The 20,648-nt window shown below is 52.2% G+C and overlaps 3 protein-coding genes and 1 long non-coding RNA gene across 9 annotated transcripts in view; 3 read left to right on the plus strand and 1 right to left on the minus strand.

Moving 5' to 3' along the window:
- The window catches only part of LOC116564937 (endothelin-converting enzyme 2), a 42,672-nt gene extending 24,256 nt beyond the window's left edge, over positions 1 to 18,416 (minus strand). Inside the window, exons 1-3 of one of the 2 annotated variants that reach the window (XM_032298422.1) lie at positions 18,129 to 18,416; positions 11,085 to 11,368; positions 10,102 to 10,573 (exon numbers count right to left, since the gene is read on the minus strand). In XM_032298422.1, the coding sequence (XP_032154313.1) occupies positions 10,286 to 10,573; positions 11,085 to 11,368; positions 18,129 to 18,324 (768 nt within the window). In that variant the 5' untranslated portion in view covers positions 18,325 to 18,416 and the 3' untranslated portion in view covers positions 10,102 to 10,285. Of the gene's footprint in view, positions 1 to 10,101; positions 10,574 to 11,084; positions 11,369 to 18,128 lie in introns of those variants that run through there. The other variant, XM_032298423.1, reaches the window with a different exon arrangement.
- Positions 5,704 to 6,610, plus strand: LOC116564939. Its single transcript, XR_004275164.1, has 2 exons — positions 5,704 to 6,111; positions 6,296 to 6,610. It is a non-coding gene; the product is annotated as an uncharacterized LOC116564939 (long non-coding RNA).
- Positions 7,316 to 9,660, plus strand: CAMK2N2 (calcium/calmodulin dependent protein kinase II inhibitor 2). The gene is made up of 2 exons (XM_032298424.1): positions 7,316 to 7,755; positions 8,649 to 9,660. The coding sequence occupies exons 1-2, from the start codon at positions 7,587 to 7,589 to the stop codon at positions 8,717 to 8,719; spliced, it is 240 nt and encodes a 79-aa protein (XP_032154315.1). The 5' UTR covers positions 7,316 to 7,586; the 3' UTR covers positions 8,720 to 9,660.
- Positions 18,417 to 19,028: 612 nt separating the features above from the next.
- Positions 19,029 to 20,648, plus strand: part of ALG3 (ALG3 alpha-1,3- mannosyltransferase) — an 11,368-nt gene continuing 9,748 nt past the window's right edge. For 3 of the 5 annotated variants that reach the window (XM_032298435.1, XM_032298434.1, XM_032298437.1), the window contains exon 1: positions 19,029 to 19,274. In XM_032298435.1, the coding sequence (XP_032154326.1) occupies positions 19,079 to 19,274 (196 nt within the window). In that variant the 5' untranslated portion in view covers positions 19,029 to 19,078. The remainder of the gene's footprint in view (positions 19,275 to 20,648) is intronic. The other 2 variants (XM_032298436.1, XM_032298438.1) reach the window with 2 other exon arrangements.

Below are 20,648 nucleotides of genomic sequence, written 5' to 3' on the forward strand. Positions count from 1 at the left end.
CGGAGGTTGCGGTGAGCCGAGATCGCGCCATTGCACTCCAACCTGGTAACAAGAGTGAAACTCCGTCTCAAAAATATATATATATATAGAAATTTAAGGCTGGGTGCGATGGCTCAGGCCTGTAATCCTAGCACTTTGGGAGTGCAAGGCGGGTGGATTATGAGGTCAGGAGATCGAGACCATCCTAGCCATGGTGAAACCCCGTTTCTACTAAAGTACAAAAAATCAGCCGGGCGTGGTGGCACAGGCCTGTAGTCCCAGATACCCAGGAGGCTGAGGCAGGGGAATTGCTTGAGTCCGGGAGACGGAGGTTGCAGTGACCCGATATCACGTCACTGCACTCCAGCCTGGCGAAAGAACAAGACTCTGTCAACAAAATATAAAATTAGCCAGACATGGTGGCACATGCTACGCTACGCTACTCGGGAGGCTGAGGTAAAGAACTACTTAAACCTGGGAGGCAGAGGTTGCAGTGAGCCAAGATCATGCCACTGCACTCCAGCCTGGGTGACAGAGCAAGACTCCGTCAAAAAAAAAAAAAAAAAAAGATGAAATTCATTCTGTTGGGATCCTAGTACCATCCTCAGAGATAACTATCCACAGTTTAGTATGTATCTTTCCAAATCTTTTTCTTCGTTTCCCTTCCTTCCTTCCTTCCCTCCCTCCCTCCCTCCCTCCCTTCCTTCCTTCCTTCCTTCCTGCTTGCGTTTCTTGCTTTCTTTCTTTCATCTCGCTCTGTCACCCAGGCTAGAGTGCAGTGGCACAATCTCAGCTCACTGCAACCTCTACCTTCTGGGCTCTACCAATCCTCCTGCTTCGTGAGTATCTGAAAGTATATGCGCTCACCACATACCCGGCTAATTTTTAATAAAGATGGGGTTTCACCATGTTGTCCAGACTGCTCTCAAACTCCTGAGCCTAAGAAATCCACCTGCCTCAGCCTCCCAGTGTGCTGGGATTAAAGGTGTGAGCTACTGCGCCCAGCCTAGATCTTTCTTTTACATGAATTTATGTACCTATGTATCCTATATGTAGTATATATGTGAATGTAGGTATGTATACATATGTGTGTATGTGTGCTTTTCCCACATATGTAACATTCTACTCTAAATTTGTTATTTGGTGACATTTTAGCAGGCCTTGGAGATTTTACCATGCCTGTTGACATAGATCTTTCTCACTCTTTTTTTTTTGGTAATTTATATGGTTTGGCTGTGTCCCTACCCAAATCTCATCTTGAATCCCGACGTGTTGTGGGAGGGACCTGGTGGGAGGTGACTGAATCATGGGAGCAGGTCTTTCCTGTGCTGTTTTCATGATAATGGGTGGGTCTCACGAGATCTGACAGTTCTATAAGAGAGAGTTTCCCTGCACAAGCTCTCTCTGCCTGCTGCCATCCATGTAAGACATGACTTGCTCCTCCTTGCCTCCTGCCATGATTGTGAGGCCTCCCCAGCCACGTGGAACTGTAAGTCCATTAAATCCCTTTTCCTGTATAAATTACCCAGTCTTGGGTATGACTTTATCAGCAGTGTAAAAACAGACTGATACAGTAATTTGTCAGTTTCTTTTAAATAGAGTGAGTCTTGGAAATACCCTCATGGTGTGGGCTTCCATTGGGTGCACAGGGTAGGACTAAAGGAACAAGAGAGAGTCTAAGGAAGGAGAAACATAATCATGAGAGGTGATCGTAAAAAGATTACCCCTATATATATGTGTGTGTGTGTGTGTGTGTGTGTGTGTGTGTGTATATATATTTTTTTTTTTTTTTTTTCTTTTCTTTTTTGAGACTGAGTATCTCTCTGTCACCCAGGCTGGAGTGCAGTGGCTGATCTCGGCTCACTGCAACTTCCACCTTTCAACTTCAAGTGATTCTCCTGCCTCAGCCTCCAGAGTAGAGTAGCTGGGATCACAGGCACGAGCCACCTAAGTTGACTGTACCTTATCTTAACTAACTGTATCTGCAAAAGCCCTATTTCCAAATAAGGTCATGCTTCTTTTTTTTTTTTTTTTTTTTGAGACAGGGTCTTGCTCTATCACCCAGGCTGGAGTGCAGTGTGGTGCAATCATAGCTCACTGTCAACTAACTCCTGTGCTCAAGTAATCCTCCTACCTCAGCCTCTCAAGTAGCTGAGACTATAGGCAAACACCACCATGCCTAACTTTTTTTAGTAGAGATGGAGTCTCACTATATTGCCCAGGCTGGTTTCGAACTCTTAGGCTCAAGTCATCCTCCTGGCCTGGCCTCCCAAAATGCTGGGATTACAGGCATGAGCCACTGCACCTGGCCCTGGGTCACACTCTGAGGTTACAGGTGAACATGAATTGTCGTGGGAGTCCCTATTCAATCCACTGCTGGGGTCTACAGTTTCCACTTGACTGTGCCACTAATACTCAATTGTCATAAGGCATGTTATTCTGTTTAGAGCATGCAGAGCAAGTTTACTAGGTTTGAGGTTTGAGCAAGTTTCAAATTGAGAGACAACGCACTGTCACACGACTCCATACAAACTATTTCATTTTAGTGTAAAAATGTGTTTTCCTCTCATGGGAAGGATGCAGAATATGAGAATTTTAAAGAGAGGAGCAGAATTTAAAGAAATCCCCCCTGGTTGGCCAGGCACGGTGGCTCACGCCTGTAATCCCAGGACTTTGGGAGGTGGAGGCAGGCAGATTACCTAAGGTTGGGAGATCAAGGCCAGCCTGACCAATATGGAGAAACCCCGTCTCTACTAAAAATACAAAAATTAGCCCAGCACGGTGGCGCATGCCTGTAATCCCAGCTACTCAGGAGTCTGAGGCCGGAGAATTGCTTGAACCCAGGGGGCAGAGAAGATCAAGCCTGGGCAACAAGAGCAAAACTCTGTCTCAAAAAAAAAAAAAAAAAAAGAAATCCCCCTACATTTTTACATAGCTGAAGCTTTTAAATTATCATAGTTCCACAACTTTGTACTTAGGGCTTTTGCTTTAGCCATGATCCAGCAGGCACAACAGGGATGGGAATACAATTATTTAAGAAGGAGGTAACCAAGTGAATTCTGGTTAAACTGTCATTTTTCCAATCTCCCTCATTCTGCAGAGAGAAGAGAGAATTGTTTCCATTTCTCACACAATGCTCTTATCTCCTCCTTGGTGAGAGCCCTCAAGCCTCTTCTTTGGCACTGTAGGTGAGGGCGACTCACTACCTCCTGCAACAACCCCCTTTGTCCCAGAACAGTTTCATCTACAAAATTGTCATTTTTTTCTTTTTTGAATCAGGGTCTTGCTCTGTCACTCAGGCCAGAGTGCAGTGGCACCATTATGGCTCACTGCAGCCTCAAACTCCTGGGCTCAAGTGATCCTTCTACTACAGCCTTGCGGGTAGCTGGGACCACAGGGATGCGCCACTATGCCTGGTTTGCCTATTTATTTACTTATTTCTTTAGAGATAGGACCTAGTTATGTTGCCCAGCTTGGTCTCCAACTCCTGGCCTCAAGTGATCCTTCTGCCTCAACCTTCTGAGCCTCTGGAATTCACAGGTGTGAGCCATGGTGCCCAGCAAAACTTTCCTTAATAAGTAGGTTTTATAATCCCCATATTTCAGTCTAGCACATGGAACTTAGAGAGGTAACATAGCATTCAGACACACGGTGAAAAAGACTAGAAGGATATATATAAAAGATGTCATAAGCCAGGGTACGGTGACTCATTCCTGTAATCCCAGCACTTTGGGAGGCTGAGGCAGGAGGATCACAAGGTCAGGAGTTCGAGATCAGCCTGGCCAACATAGTGAAAACCCCATCTCTACTAAAACTACAAAAATTAGCCAGGCATGGTGGCACGTGCCTGTAGTCCCAGCTACTTGGGAGGCTGAGGCAGAATCGCTTGAACCTGGGAGAGGGAGGTTGTGGTGAGCAGAGATCTGCTGCTGCACTCCAGCCTGAGCAATAGAGTGAAACTTTGTCTCAAAAAAAAAAAAAGAAAAAAGAAAAAAAAAGGCTGGTGCGAGTGCAGTGGTGTTTACAACGAATTGATCACAACCAGTTACAGATTTCTTTGTTCCTTCTCCACTCCCACTGCTTCACTTGACTAGCCTTTTAAAAAAAAGAAATATAAAAGAAAGAAAGAAAGAAAAAAAGGCTGGGCACAGTGGTTCAAGCCTGTAATCCCAGCACTGTGGGAGGCCGAGGCCGGCGGATCACTTGAGGTCAAGAGTTTGAGAGCAGCCTGGCCAACATGAAGAAACCCCATCTCAACTAAAAATAGAAAATTAGCTGGGTATGATGGCATATGCCTGTAATCCCAAATACTCAGGAGGCTGAGGCAGGAGAATCGCTTGAACCCGGGAGGCAGAGGTTGCGGTGAGCCAAGATCACGCCATTGCACTCCAGCCTGGGCAACAAGAGGAAAACTCCATCTCAAAAAAAAAAAAAAAAAAAAAAAAAGATGTTATGTGATTTTCTCTTTTTTTCCTTTTTTTTTTTTTTTTTTAAATTGTACTTTGGGCCCTGGGGTACATGTGCACATCCTGTGTCCTGCAGGATTGTTCCATAAGTACATACATGCCCCCCCAACCCCCCACAGCCCATTGCCTACATCAGGCATTTCTTCTGGTGTTATCCCTCATCTGCCCCACCACCCCGTTGTCCTTCCCCTCCCCTCCCCTCTACCTCCCCACCTAGCCCATTGAGTGTTGTTCCCTTCCCTGTGCCCAAGTGTTCTCATTGTTCATCACCCACCTACAAATGAAAGCATGCAGTGTTTGATTTTCTGTTCTTGTGTCAGTTTGCTGGGAATGATGGTTTCCAGGTTCATCCATGTCTCTACAAAGGACACCAACTCATCGTTTTTTATGGCTGCATAGTATTCCATGGTGTATATGTGCCACATTTTCTTTGTCCAGTCTATCATTGATGGGCATTTGTGTTGATTCCAGATCTTTGCTATTGTAAACAGCGCGGCAACAAACACGTGTGCATGTGTCTTTATGATAGCACGATTTCTAATCCTTTGGGTATATGCCCAGTAATGGGATTGCTGAGTCAAATGGAATTTCTATTTCTAGATCCTTGAATTGCCACTGTCTTCCATAATGGTTGAAGTAATTTACACTCCCACCAACAGTGTAAAAGTGATTTTCTTTATTTTCCTAAAGCTTTTTTCTTTCTTCCTTTCTTTCTTTTCTTTCTTTCCTTCCTTCCTTCTTTTTTTTTTTTTTTTTTTTTTGAGATGGAGTCTTACTCTGTCACCCAGACTAGAAGACTGGAGTGAAATCTCTGCTGCCTGCCACCTTCACTGCCCTGGGTTCAAGCAATTCTTGTGCCTTGGCCTTTCAAGCAGCTGGGACTGCAAGGTTGTGCCATGCCTGGCTAATTTTTTAATATTTTTAGTAGAGGCGGGTTTCGCCATGTTGGTCGGGCTGGTCTTGAACTCCTTACCTCAGGTGATGTACCTTCCTCGGCCTCCCAAAGAGCTGGGATTATAGGCATAAGCCATCACACCTGGCCTCCTAAAATATTTTAAGTACAAATGAATTAATTTTTTAAAACCATGATTATGGGTCCTTCAGTTCAAGGTGACCGAGAAAGTGGGAATCAGGATGGCAACCCATTGCTGGACAACTTCCAGTGGATGTGGAATTTTCTGGACTCTCTTCCAGTGACCCCAAGCTTCCACCTTTGTTGTCCTTCCAGCTTCAGGACTCCTCTCACTCCAGGCTGGGCTTCCACCTCCAGCTGTGGGGCTCATCCCAGAGACTAGGACAGAGCAGAGGAGGGCTTCATAATGATGGGTCCCCAGGCCTGGGGCCTTGAGTGAGGCTGGGACCAAGGCAGCCTGTGGCACCGCCCCCCTCATCCAGTTCCTGGGCAGCCACCATTGCGCTTGTCCGTGTGTCCCGGTAGGAACACTTGGCAAGGAAGTGTTGGAAGGAGACTCACTACAAGGCAGGCTCACCGGCTGTGTGATATGGCCAGATGAAGGAAGGAAAGCGCGTCTGCCTGGAGTGTGGAATGAACCTACAGGGTGATCATTACCCTTATCAGTGCTGCCGTCACCGTTGCCGCATGTGAGACACCCCCTCCTCCCCAAGGCCAGTGATTGCGCCAGAGTTCCTGCGCGCTGGCAAGCAGGTGACGTCGCGGCGGACGGCCAGCCAGGGCGAGGGGTTGTGGGGGCGGGAGGCAAAGGGAGGAGAGGGCGTGTTCCCGTCGGTGAGGCGAGAACTCACCCGCGGTCCCCAGCCAGGAGGGCGGGGGCACCCTCCTCCCTCCCGCACTCCCTTGGGGCACACACCGGCGCTCTCCGCGTCCTCAGGTGCTCCGAGCTTCCCCGCGTCACCCGCAGCCAGGGCGCCCCCCGCGACGCCGCCATTCATTCCTCCTACACTGCGAGAGCAGCGCTGGCCTCCAGAGCCGGAGGAGCCGCTGGGCGCGGCGGGAGCTTCGAATCCACATTTCTGCCCCAGCCGCCGGGCTAGGGTTGGTGGGAGGCGGGGTGGGGGTGTCTGCCCTGGTGTGTGCCGCGTCGGCCCAGTTACTATAGATCCCTTCTAGGAGAGACTGAAACACCCAGGTTCAGGAGACAGAGACACTGTGGCACATGGATACAGGAGCCAGGAACGGAGACAGATACAGAAAGGCAAAGACACTTAAGGGACAGGCGTAGACAAAGGCCACAACACAGCGAAAGAGACACAGGGCACAGAGACAGAGAGTTACAGGCAGTTGGCGATAGACTGACACATGCGAAGGCGGAGACAGAGACACAGGCGGGAGACGCACAGACCCTGAGGATCTACTTAAGACCAGCAGAGCAACTAGCACGAGAGCGCGCCAACGGCGAGGGCACCATCCACTGGCCCCAGCTCTTCCCGCGCTGTGGGTTAGTGCCTTCCCCACTCACCCTGTACCCGAGTCTCCTCTCGCCGCGTTTCCCGGGTCCCCCCTTTCCATTGCACGCCCTGCGGCCGCCTTCGCGCCCCAACGCTCCCCGCCAGCTTTTGCCCCCCTGCTCCCAGTCCCCCTGGCACGCCTCTTCCAGCCCATGGGTCAGACCCTCCCCCAAGCTCCTCCAGTACCAGGCTCGACCCCACCCCCCTCCGGCACCGCCTCTTCCCGCGAGGTCCCGGCGGGGTTGGCTGGTACCATTCCCCAAGACCCACGTGCCGGCCATTCCCCGCCACAGTGCGGAAAACTCCCGCTACTGCTCCCGCGGCTCCTGGGGTAACCGGGTGCGCTCCTGCCCCCGGCCCCGCCTCTTTCCCCTGGCCAGTGCCCGCCCCGCCTCCACCGCGCCCCGCCCGCCGTGCTCTGCCGCAGTCGGGCGCTCATCGTCATTCCGCTCTCGCCGCCGCCGCCGCCGCCCCCGCCCCCCGCCCCCGCCCCCGCCCCCGCCCGGTCCCCGCCACCGCCGCCGCCGCCTGCCCAGCGGCCCGGGAGGCGGAGGCGCGGGGGAGGAGGCCCCGCTTGGCTCCTCAGCCCCGGATGCTGCATGACTTCATCCTTCCGCCGGCTCCCCTGCTGAGCTAGGGCCGGTCCGGCAGCCAGCCCGCCGCCCGCGCCCCGCCGCAGTCCCGCTCCCGCCCCGCGCCCACCCCGCGCCCGCCATGTCCGAGATCCTGCCCTACAGCGAAGACAAGATGGGCCGCTTCGGCGCAGACCCCGAGGGCTCCGACCTCTCCTTCAGCTGCCGCCTGCAGGACACCAACTCCTTCTTCGCGGGCAATCAGGCCAAGCGACCCCCCAAGCTGGGCCAGATCGGCCGAGCCAAGCGAGGTACGCGGCCCTGGCCTGGAGTCGCCGCCTGACCCAGAAACCCTCCGCCGGGCGCCCCCCGGCTGCCGTTCCCCCCCGAGTGCCCGCAGCTCTTGCCGCAGACCCGCGCACCAGCAGCTCTCCGGCCCGGGCTAGAGGGGGGCGTCCCCGCTGCTGCAGTGTGTCCCCCTCTTCCCTTCTCCCGGGAACACGGTGCCCCGGATTCGATGCTCGCCACCTCTAGAAGCAGAGCCCTGGCACCCGGGCGAGGGGGAGGGGCCGGTCGGGGCATTCGGGGCTGCTCGGAAGTGGAAACGCGGGGTAACGGGCTGATTCTTTGGGATCAGATAATGAGTCGGTGGACGCTACGGAGAACCTTCGGGTCGAGAGGGGCGTCTAACTGGAGAGGGCAGGAGGCCGGGGGCCAGCTTGCCTTGGTTGTTTGCATGGGGAGGGGGGCTCTGTTGGTGCCAGGGTCGGAGGAGGGATGCCAGCGGCGAGAGGGCTCGGGTTGAGGAGGGGCTGGACTAGCTGCATACTCGGTGTGAACCCCACTTGAGGAGGGGGTTCTGCTTAAGTGCGGCTTGAAGAGGGGGTTCCATGAGGTTTCTGATCAGCTCAGAGGGAGGAAGGCTCAGGCGGCAGGAGGGCTCGCACCGGGAGGGGGAATAGCTGGAGCCTTTGGATGAGGGGCGTTTCGCCATCGGGAGGGGAGGGGAAGGGGTCCGTGGGACAGAGGCTTGGCGGCGGGCTGGGTCTCCAGGAGAGTTCGGACGGGGAGGACACCGCGGCACAGGGTTCCGAGGGGCGTCGCTGGGCCACGGGCAGTAGCTGCGCGGGACGCTAGGACGCAGGGCTCATTCTCGCCGCCGCCCCCCGAGGCCGTGCGGCTGACGCGCTTTCTCCCTGCGCAGTGGTGATCGAGGATGACCGGATAGACGACGTGCTGAAGGGGATGGGGGAGAAGCCGCCGTCCGGAGTGTAGACGCGCCGGCTCGGGCGGCGGGCTCCGGGCCCAGCCTCGCAGCGGCCAGGAGCGCGGGCCGGCGATGCGGCTGCCGGCGCCCCCCGCTCCAGCCCAGGCGCCCGCGGGCGGGGGCTGCAGGGCCGCGCCGCCGCCGCCGCCTGGCACTCTGGAGCTGTCCGCTTCAGCACCACGGCGGCCGCTGTAGCGGCGGCGCGGACCCGCCCGGAACCCGCCGCCGCGCTCATGCACTTTAAAACCTCGGGCCGCAGCCCCATCCCGCACACCGGAACGGACACGGAGACCCGCGGCCCCCAGCTCCCGGCCCGCCCCCTCCCGCACGGCTCCCCTGCCCCACCCCCTCCGGCCAGTCTGGTCTGCAGACCGGGCGGCTGCCCGTGTCGGACCTCGCGCGGCCAGGGATGTTTGGCTGCGTACTTGCATGAGCTTTCCACCCACCTGAGCCCAGTCCTCCGGGCCGTTCCTCACTCCCACCCCTGTCTGGCGTGACCCCAGCCTCAGCCTCTTTCTAAGGGACTTCCTCAGCACATTTGTATTTTTATATCCGACTCTTTGTTTACTGGCTCTGCTCATGGTTCCTGCCCTCCCCTCAGTCTCGGCCACGCTCTTCTGCGCCTGGCAGATAGGATGGGTGTTGAGGCTGGGGTGAGACAAGCCCCCAACACGGTTACCAACTACATGGCCAGTCTGCCCAGGCGTGACCCCAGGAGGCTCTCTGGCAGACCCCTTCTCCCCAAGGTATCATCACCTTCCAAGGGCCCAGATACGATTTTACCTTGGACCCCTGTGTCTTGCCCCTGGGAACCCAAATGGGGACTGCTCTGCACCTTTGGATGACATCTGTGGCCCCAAAGATGTTCTTAACCCAGGGGTGCCCTTTGTAAATGTTCCTCCATCCTCACTGTACCAGGAGTGTGTGAATAAACACAGACCTCCCTGTGTGTGTGTGAGTGTGTGTGTGTGGCCGCTGCTTAGGTCTCAGGAGCCAGGCCAAAATGGGAGGGGGGCAGGTACTTGGGAATCTCAGATGCATGTTGCTGGTGAGGGATGGTTGCCAAGACAGGCAGGCCAGCTTGGCCTGGGAACGTCATTGTGATGTGGCCTCCTTAGGTGCAGATACAACCCAGGTGGGACTGGTCACCAGTGTTGAGGATGAAGCATAAAGCAATCTAGGTTCAAAGGCTGCAGTCTCCTGTGGACAAACCCAGGCTAGATGAGGATCAGCAACAGACCCCAGGATCTCCAGGCTGGCTGGTATGCAGAGGGGTTAGGCTGAGCTTTGCCCAGGGGATGCATCACTGGTGGTTTGGTGTGGTAGCAGAGGAGGTTGGGGAACCCAGGAGAAATTTGAGGAACACAAGAAAGAAGAAGGAAACCTGGGATCTCGGATCTAGTTGGAGCTGGGCTGTATTGGTTCATGTGGGTTCACTCCCACCCTCTCTCTTAGGCGTGAGGCCCCTGGGATGTAAGCACCTTGGACCCAACCCCAAGTCCTGAGTCAGGAATTCCAACTACCTGAGGAGCCCAGGGCAGAATGGTACAAGAGTGGAGAACTATGCTCCAGCCTCATAGCTGAATGGCACTAAGGAAGTCCTCATGATCTGAGTCCTGAAGGAAGCAGGGTGAGGTGGGAGGTCTGGGGGGCGAGAGGATTTGGGCCCCCAGGGCCAGCTGGGCCACACTGAGCTCCCCGCCCTTATGCATGAGGTAGAGATGGAAGTGGAAACCACTGCCGTAGGTAGCATGCCTCAGGGACCAGCCGTAACAGGCTTGGGCATAGTGTCTGGTCCGAAAGTGGGGGGCAGCAGAGGTCATTGAGATGAACCGGCCTCCAGGGACCAGCACGCGGCTCACCTGCAAGGCAGACAGAGAAGCCATCAGTGAGAAGTGGATCTTCGGGTTCTCAAAGGTCAGTACTGCTCCAGATGCCTTCCCAGCCCCACATCTGTAGCTCAGGCTTTCCATGGCAGAGTGAGCCGCTTTCTCTGCCCCTGGCCATTCCTTGGGATTAGGTCTATATTCTATTCAGAGAGGGGGTACAGGAGTGATATCAGGTGTAGGAGGCGTCACTTTCTTATAACTGCTCACCTTTGCAATCTCTGTCACCCATCTGGAACATGGCTGCTACCTCATCCCTATGGCAACCCAGTAGCCACACACCAGCCTTTGTGAGTCTAGCTATTCCATTCCCCTCTATAATCTTGATCCAGCTTAACCCTTCCCTTCCTTCAGAGAGCCACACTCCTGAAGGGGACCCACTACTTGCTCCAAAACATGCTTCTCGCTTCTGATTTCTTTCAGTCCCCTGAAACCTCGACCCCACAGCCCCACCTCTTGATCTGCCTTCCTCTCGTTGCTCCCTCACCTCACTCAACACCTGGTCCACAGTGCGGACACCTTCAGAGGACACGGTCCAGGGATCGCGTTCCCCAGCCAGCAGGGCATCCAGCGTGCCCTTCTCAAGCACCACATCAAAAGAAGCACTGGGGAAATCCAGCTGCCTCGCATCCATGGTCTCCCAGCGCAGCTGAGGCACGTGGGCATAGCGAGCCTGCATGGCAGCCACCACTACTGATGAGTAGTCCACACTGGTCACATCAGGGAAGCCTCCGAGGAACAGCTCGTAGCTCAGGGCACTGTTCCCGCAACCTGGGTGGGAGGGGATGGGTGGCAAAAGAGCTACGTTAGCTTTGGTTCTCACCTCCCCCGAATCTCCATCCACTCTTGGCCCCATTTCCTCTCAGTCCAAACCCTGTAGTACTGAGAGGAGGTGTCGGAGTGCAGAAAAAGCACAAGCCTTGGAAGTCTCACAGGCCCGGGTGCAAACCCTGGCTGTCACTCGCAGCTGTGTGGGCTGGGACAAGTTGTTTAAATACGAGAAACTTGGATTTTTTTTTTTTTTTTTGAGACCGAGTCCCACTTGTTCACCCAGGCTGGAGTGCAGTGGCGCAATCTCAGCTCACTGCAACCTCTGCCCCCTGCGTTCAAGTGATTCTCCTGCCTCAGCCTTCTGAGGAGCTGGGATTATAGGTGCCTGCCACCACAGCCAGCTAAAACTCGGATTTCCTATTCAGAAAAATGAAGATAACAATACCTAGGCCATATACAGGATGTGATGCATTAAACTTAAGAACTAAGAGCTGGAGAGTGGCTGAAGGAGCTCTAAAGTTAGGACTTCAAAGATCGGGGCTCTGATATTACGAGTGACACAGCCATGGCAAATCATTCAACTCTTTGAGCCTCAGTTTTCTCAGATTCAAAGTGGGAATAATACTGGTGTCATTAGGACCATAATATTATTAGTAGTATAATAATAATATAAATTAGTATTATCCTAATCCCCAGCCTCTTAGAGAAGCTTAGAAGCTATCAACCCGGGAAAGGCTTCATGTTAGGGGTTATTCTCCTACTTTGTTTTCCAAGGCAGAATTAACAGGTAAAGGGGGAACTAGGCGAGGACTCACAGTGGAGCCGATTAATTCCTTGCAATTCTTTTCTTTTCTTTCTTTCTTTTTTTTTGAGACTGAGTTTCGCTCTTGTTGCCCAGGCTAGAGTGCAGTGGCGCCATCTCAGTTCACTGCAACCTCCACCTCCCGGGTTCAAGCAATTCTCTGCCTCAGCCTCCTGAGTAGCTAGGATTATAGCCACCTGCCACCATGCTGAGCTAATTTTTGTATTTTTAGTAGAGATGGGGTTTCATCATGTTGGTCAGGCTGGTCTTGACCTCTGGTGATCAACTGCCTCAGCTTTCCAAAGTGCTAGAACTGTAGGCACGAGTCACCACACCCGCCACAATTCTTAATGTATGTATTGAGCAGTATATATTAGGCTCTCCTGATGAATAAAAGTCCCTGCCCTCAAGGAACTCATGCTCCAGTAGGAAGAACAAAGGTGGAATCAGGCAGTTGTCACAAAACATGAGTGTTTCAATAGGGACAGACTGTGAGAGCACACAGGAGGGCTGGACCTCAGCTCAGGTGAGTCAGCCAAGAGTTTCTGGGGAGCTGACAACTAAGCAAAGTCTCGAAAAACAGTCTTGACAACTTCCCAGCACTCTGGTAGGAAATGCCTGGGAAGCAGTCCCAAAGCGGGCAGGGTCAGGATGAGAAGGGATAGAGGTGAGAGGGGCGGATGTGGATCTACAGTCCAATGGATGTGACCTCCTTAGAGGATCCAGTGGCCTCTTCCAGGCCCTCCTACGGCCAGTCCCAGCCTGAGAATGGGGCTGGGTGACAGCTCTTGACAGCCCTGCATGGGATGGGGATCTTCAGCTCTTGGGATTAGGTCTCCTTTAATCCTCATTTGCCTCCCTAAGAGGATCACAGGATCAGCAGTTGGGATAGCCCTAATCTATCAGGGTTTAGCACCTGGACAGTGTGCCCAGAGGCAGCTGGATGCTCCCCAGCTGCCCCTTCCCATGTTCCTCTCCAAGCCCTATGGCTCAAGGAGTGCTATCTTGCCCAGGAAAACCCAACACATGCTTCCCAAAGTTGAAGCCACAAAAAGCCCTGGCAGATACAGCATATGGGATGGGGGTAAGGGCTGGCAGATACAGCATACGGGATGGGGGTAAGGACTGGTAGATACAGCACATGGGATGGGGGTAAGGGCTGGCAGATACAGCACATGGGATGGGGGTAAGGGCTGGCAGATACAGCACACGGGATGGGGGTAAGGGCTGGTAGATACAGCACACGGGATGGGGGTAAGGGTGGCTGTAACAGCAGACCCTGACTCAGTTCCAGGTGGAAATCCCACTGGGATCACTGACCCACAATCCCTTCATTACCCCCACACCTAACCGCATATGCCTGCAGAGTTCTGCCAAACTGTGGACAAGTCCAGATCTCCTTCCTTTGTTCCCCTTAGTACAGGATGGTATCTTCCAAAGAACTTTACCAAAGATGAAGGGGAAACTAAAGCTGGACTCTGGGGCCGTTATGTTTATAAGCAGTGACTTCTGATTCTGTTGACTCAGAGTTGGGGCCAGAAACTAAGAAGGGGCTTGGGAAAGCCACTGCCTTCCAAAGTGGGGCCTGAGGGAAGTAGAGCCTTGGAGAAATGATCCTATCCTAGAATCCATCACATGAGGATGTAGAGCTGTGTGGATCCGAACTCACCACCAACAGACTGAAATATGAGTCAGAACGCCAACTTACTAATTTATAACAAGAAATATAGCCATCATGGGGACCGGAGTTGAATCCTCTGGTCTGTCCTTTTTCTCTTTACAGGAAATCTAAATTGGAAGTCAAATTAATTCCAAATTAATTTTTGATTATGATCAAAAAATTCCAAAGGATCACTTAAGCACAGGAGTTCCTGAGGCTGCCATGGGCCAAGATCACACCACTGTACTCCCGCTCGGGGACAGAGCAATACCGTCTCTAAAAAAGAAGGTTCCTACAGAGCATGAAGTCAAGCAAGCATAGGGAATCAGAGAAGTACAGTTACAGCAAAGTGGGGCCAGCCAGCCACACGCATTCATTTGCTTTGAGGATATTTTAGCCATGGGGACCAGACATGCAAGTCCTCCAAGAGGGTACTCTGTTCTCTCAACAGTCCTGGATAAACTGCCTCTTTGATTCCCATTTTTAATAAAAATAATAATATCTAAAAATTGAACACCAGGTACTATGTTAAGCATTTATAAGAATTATTTCAGTTTACTTTCACAGGAGGGCCACATAAAGAATACTATTGGCCAGGCGTGGTGGCTCGAGCCTGTAAACCCAGCACTTTGGGAAGTTGAGGTGGGAGGATCACTTGAGGTCAGAAGTCTAAGACCAGCCTGGCCAACATGGTGAAACCCTGTCTCTGCTGAAAATATAAAAATTAGCCAGGCGTGGTGGTGGGAGGGTGAGGCAGGAGAATCCGCTTGAACCCAGGAGGCGGAGGTTGCAGTGAGCCAAGATCACACTACTGCACTCCAGCCTGGACAGCAGAGCAAGACTCCGTCTCAAAACAAAACAAAACAAAACAAAGAAGATACCATTATTATCATTCCCATTTTCTAGATGGGAAAATTGAGGAAAGTGGATAAGAAACTTTCTCGCCGGGCGCGGTGGCTCAAGCCTGTAATCCCAGCACTTTGGGAGGCCGAGGTGGGTGGATCACGAGGTCAAGAGATCGAGACCATCCCGGTCAACATGGTGAAACCCCGTCTCTACTAAAACTACAAAAAAATTAGCTGGGCATGGTGGTGCGTGCCTGTAATCCCAGCTACTCAGGAGGCTGAGGCAGGAGAATTGCCTGAACCCAGGAGGCGGAGGTTGCGGTGAGCCAAGATCGCGCCATTGCGCTCCAGCCTGGGTAACAAGAGCGAAACTCCGTCTCAAAAAAAAAAAAGAAACTTTCTCAAGGTCACATGGTCAGTGGAAAAGCCAGCATTTGGACCCAGGCCTCTATCACTCCAGAGCCAGGGCTCTTCAACCACGGTGTTCAACTGCCTCCCAGTTTTCAAGAGGCCTACTCGCCTTCAGTGGTGACATTCCATCGTTAGCTATATCAATATGACCATTAGGCTATGATTCACAGTGTAGGCATTTTGCCAGTTTTAAGTTCTAGATGCCCCCTACACCCATCTGTGTGGTGTCACAAAGCACCCTTACTTCACCACTTACTCGCTGCATGACAGAGGTGGACATTGTCAGTGTTCTGACCAGAGGCTCTGGGAGTCTTTTTTTTTTTTTTTGAGACAGAGTCTCGCTCTGTCACCCAGGCTGGAGTACAGTGGCATGATCTCAGTTCACTGTAACCTCTGCCTCCTGGGTTCAAGTGATTCTCCTGCCTCAGCCTCCCCAGTAGCTAGGATTACAGACGTGTGCCACCACGCCCGGCTATTTTTTGTGCTTTTAGTAGAGACGGGGGTACCATGTTGGCCAGGCCGGTCTTGAACTCTGGACCTCTGGTGATCCACCTGCCTCAGCCTCCTAAAGTGCTGGGATTATAGGTGTGAACCACCACACCCGCCTTCATTCACTTTTATATTATCTGTAGCTGCTTCTCCACTACAATGGCAGAACCGAGTCACTGTAAAAGAAACCTGCAAAAGCCTAAAATATTTACTTGTTTGGGAATTTTCAAAAAAAGTTTACAGACTCCTAACCTGGAGGAAGTCTCTTAATATTTTAAGATTTTTGACTTGGCTTAAGGGGTTGTCATGAGGATTAAGTCAGTTAGAAAGGACCCAGCACATTCTCCGGCTCTTATCAGGCATTCGACTGAAGTTTGGTGAGGTGGAATGTAACATAGATTATTCCCCAAGTTGGGAGTCCTGTTCTTACATCTTGGGGATTCTGCCTAGATATTCCCCTTTTGATTTTTAGACTTTTTGCCCATTTTATCCAGAAAAGGATAGTTCTCAGTCACGCAATTTTTTTTTAAAGGATCAGTTTGGTGAAAAACCAGTCAAGCGGATTTTAAGGCAGTGTTACTTTGCCAATCACCAGCATCAGAATCTGCTGTGAAGCTTGTGGAACATACAGGTTACTGAAACCTACATTAGACCATCCCCGGAATTAGAATCTCACAGTGCGGTCTAGCTCTTCAGGTAATTTTGATACACACTAAAGCTTGAAAAAAACATAGATCTATGGTAAATCTATAAACAAATGCAGTGATTTAAAATCACAGATTCAAGAAAGTGTTTACTTGTGAGAAGAAGAGATTTTGGAAGGACCACACAGAGAACCTTGAATATAATTTTCTTTTGCCAGGCATTGTTCTAGGTATCCTTTATGCTCATTTAATCATCTTAAAGCCCAATTAATAAATATGCTTATGTTTTTAAGGTTGAGAAAATGGGAGCACAGAAATTCAAGTATTTTGTCCAGGATTACACAGCCAGCATAAGCCGAGCCAAGATTCCAACATAATTAGCTGCCTCCAAAGTTCAAGGTAGTTTTTTGTCTTGCTTTGTTTTGAGACAGGGTCTCACTCTGTCACCCAGGCTGGAGCCCAGTGGAGCCATCACGGCTCACTGCAGCCTGGACCTCCTGGGCTCAAATGATCCTCCTGCCTCAGCCTCTCGAGTCGCGTGGACTATAAGCACAGGCCATGATGCCTAGCTAATTTTTATTTTTATTTTGAGACAGAGTCTCTGTCACTCAGGCTGGAGTGCAGTGGCGCAATCTTGGCTCACCGCAACCTCCACTTCCCAGGCTCAAGTGATTCTCCTGCCTCAGCCTCCCGAGTAGCTAGAATTACAGGTGCGTGCCACCACATCCAGCTGATTTTTGTATTTTTAGTAGAGATGGGGTTTCACCAAGCTGGCCAAGCTGGTCTTGAACTCCTGACTTCAAATGATCCACCTGCCTTGGTATCCCAAAGTGTTGGGACTACAAGCATGAGCCACCGCGCCAGCCTAAATTTGCAGAGATGGGATCTCACTATGTTGCCCAGGCTGGTCTTGAGCTCCTGCGCTCAAGTGATCCTTCTACCTTGGCCTCCCAAAGTGCTGGGATTACGACTGTGAACCATAAGCCCAGCCCAGAGTCCAAGTTCTTAACCACTAAATTATACTTTCTTTCTATCCCTAGTAATGTTCTATTTCTCAAACTGAGTGGAAGAGACACACACATTAGATTTCTTATTTATACCTTACATATATATTACATATATCTTTTATATTTATTCAAAACTTTACCTAAACATACAAAGGCTTTTACAAAGAGCAAAGCAAAAACGACTACTGGAAGAAAAGCTGTTGCTCATTCAAACTTCACTCGTGCCTTCAAGGATGACAGGAGAGAACCCCAAGAGGAAAGCGGGACTTCCCGGAGCCCTAACTTTGCTCCAGCACGTCTTCCCTTTGGGGAAATCGCATCCCCCTGGGCAGCAATCTCCTCTCCACCTTTAGAGGGTGCTGTTCTCACGCTCACTTCGCAGGAGGCAAAGGACCAAGTTTCAGATAGCGCTGAGAATCAGACGATATCTCTCTCTAGGTGACTCTGGGTCCCAATGCCCGGGGGCAAAAAGGAAAGCGCTGGGCATCATTCTCGAGGTGCCTGCACGTGCCGTCTCCGACATGACCTCGCAGTCCCATTTCTCGAACTGAATCTAAAGCACAGAACAGGTTCATGACGTGTCCTAAGTTACACAAGTCAGCGCTGGGACTTGAACTAGGTCCTCTGAGCAAACCGGTCCCCAAGGCTGCCTGCCTCCCGAGGGTCTGGACAGGATCTTGGATACCCCTCACGCTCAAACCCTGAGGGACCGGGACTGACAACCTCTTACTCCTGTTTGCCTTGACTAAACACAGCCGGGACTCTGAAGGAGCTGGATCTCGTGTCCTGACTCGGGCGTCCTCTAAGAGGGGTAACAGGCGGGAGAAAAGCGGACCCGGCCAGGCCCACGCGGCGCAGGTCCTGCCAGCTCCACCTGGCGGGGCGGCGCCGGGATTACCCACCTAGCACAAGGATACGGTCTTCGGGCCGCAGCTCCGGCTCTAGGAGGGCACGGAAGGAGGAGAAGTCCCCGAACCAATCGTAGGGGGCAGAATCGGCCGCGCCTTGGTAGCGCTGATCCCAGTACTGGACCTCGCGGTACCCGCAGTTCCGCTCGGGTAACTTGGGCTGAGCCCTACCTGCCTCCGGAGAGGCCATGCTCCCAGCCGCGAGGCCGCCAGAGCCGCCGGCACTTCAGCCAATCCGGAAGGCAGGATGCAGAAGGCGGGGCCGTGGTGTCTCCGCCCACCACCTGCAGTTGCTCAACACAAACACGTGGAACTTCCGTCCTTTCCTAAGTGCTCTTCGAAGAATCCTCCGGCTGGGAAAACCGTTGTCCAGTCCCTGAATCCTTCGGTTGTACTGCCCGCTCATTTCCTAGGTCCACACTCATGGTGTCAGACTCACGTGGGCTCATCACTGCGTTCTCTCATATTTTCAATTTGAATGACCTGTATTAAGAAGTCTGAAATTAATGAAAGGTTCTTTTTTTCTCCCAAGCCAATTTTGAGTATCTGGAAGGCTCTAAGGGGAGGGAGGAGGGGCGCGAACAGGGGATTTTTCCTCCTGGAGAGACAGCGTGAATTCCGATGTTCCCAACACAGGCGAAGTAGAATACTGGCTGGAGGGGCTCGGGGTAGGTAGGCAGGCATGTTGCTTTTCTGGACATTCTTTCTACATTAGCGCCTGTGTACCCAGGGCTGGGTATAAACTAAGAAGTAAGACTGTTCCTCCTCCTATGGAGGAGCATGGAGTGCATCAGAGGAGAGGTACATTTTAGTGGAGTAAATGAAGAATGGCTACTCGGCTCCGCTCTTAGCCTGGTGGAACGCCCGGCTTGGATAGCGGAACCTAAGTGTGGAAGTTCGGGTTTCCGGGGGTGGTGGGCCCACACAAGCGGCGCACCGTCAAGATGGCGGCTGGGCTGCGGAAACGCGGCCGGTCCGGTTCCGCGGCCCAGGCAGTAGGACTCTGCAGGCAATGGCTGCATCGCGCCTGGCAAGAGCGGCGCCTGCTGCTGCGGGAGCCGCGCTACACGCTGCTGGTGGCCGCCTGCCTCTGCCTGGCGGAGGTGGGCATCACCTTCTGGGTCATTCACAGGGTGGCATGTGAGTGCGCCGAGGGGGAGGGGAGGGAAGGGGAGGGGAGGGAGGGAGACCTGAAACCCCGACCCAAACCGGATATCAGACCTGGACCTCAAAACCAGACTCTGTATCCACTCACTCATCAGTTGTAAACCCATCCATAACCCTTACCTGAGCGCCAAGCCTGCTTGACAGAAAACCGGATCTCAGTCCGCCCACATGACAGAGGTGGAGACCGTAGAGATTGGCCTTCTGCACTGAACTTACAGCCTGCACACCAGTTTAGAAGTCAGATTTGGGCCAGAATTGTTGTACTGCCGCTGCCGCTGCTGCTGCTGCTTTTCTCGGTGGCTTTGGACACCTCAGGTCCCCTCCTGCATCTCAACTTTTTCCATGTGTTCAGCTCTGTGGTCTTTGAATGTCCCTTCTCAGTGATGGCATTTTGTGACCACTTGAGTCCATTAGGCATTATTGGCTACTCTTTTCTAGGCTGAAACTAGATACTAGGCTTAAGGCACTTGGCTTTCTTGCTAAAGACTCTTGATTCAACAAATATTTATTTAGTGCTTATTATATGCCTAGCATTATGCTGGTTACCAGAGAGAGGTACAGTGGTTAGAGATGCATTTCTAACTGGGGCTGGATAATAAGTTAGCAGGCAGTTTTGATGCATCATATTCATCATGGTAGTAGTAAGACAGGATGCCCTAGAGGGCATAGGAAGTCACTTAAGCCAGGTTGCAGTAATTAGTGAAGGCTTCATAGAGCCACCCTTGGAAGGTAGGAACTAGCTAGTTAAGAAAAGAAGGAAAAGGTGAGGGGAAGGAGTGCTCTGGGCAGAGAGGATCCTCGATCAAAAATCTAGTTAGGCGAGAAAAAAAAATCTCCAGTTAGACTGGGCACGGTGGCTCATGCCTGTAATTCCAGCACTTTGGGAGGCCAAAGTGGGCGGATCACAAGGTCAGGAGTTCAAGACCAGCCTGGCCAACATGGTGAAACCCCATCTCTCCTAAAATATGAAAATTAGAGATGGGGGGGCCGGGCACGGTGGCTCAAGCCTGTAATCCCAGCACTTTGGGAGGCCGAGGCGGGTGGATCACGAGGTCAAGAGATCGAGACCATCCTGGTCAACATGGTGAAACCCCGCCTCTACTAAAAATACAAAAAATTAGCTGGGCATGGTGGCACGTGCCTGTAATCCCAGCTACTCAGGAGGCTGAGGCAGGAGAATTGCCTGAACCCGGGAGGTGGAGGTTGTGGTGAGCCGAGATCGCGCCATTGCACTCCAGCCTGGGTAACAAGAGTGAAACTCGGTCTCAAAAAAAAAAAAAGAAAAAAAAAAAAAAAGAAAATTAGAGATGGGAGAATCGCTTGGGTCCGGGAGATGGTGGTTGCAGT

Source organism: Sapajus apella, unplaced genomic scaffold, assembly GCF_009761245.1.
Source record: "Sapajus apella isolate SASKATOON/1434 unplaced genomic scaffold, GSC_monkey_1.0 scaffold38, whole genome shotgun sequence".
Lineage (NCBI taxonomy): Eukaryota > Metazoa > Chordata > Mammalia > Primates > Cebidae > Sapajus > Sapajus apella.

Excerpts from the sequence above, each read along its gene's own strand:
- CAMK2N2 (XM_032298424.1), top strand. The coding sequence starts at position 7,587 with ATGTCCGAGATCCTGCCCTACAGCGAAGACAAGATGGGCCGCTTCGGC. Across the intron at positions 7,756-8,648 it reads GATCGGCCGAGCCAAGCGAG|TGGTGATCGAGGATGACCGG; the intron begins GTACGCGGCCCT and ends CTCCCTGCGCAG.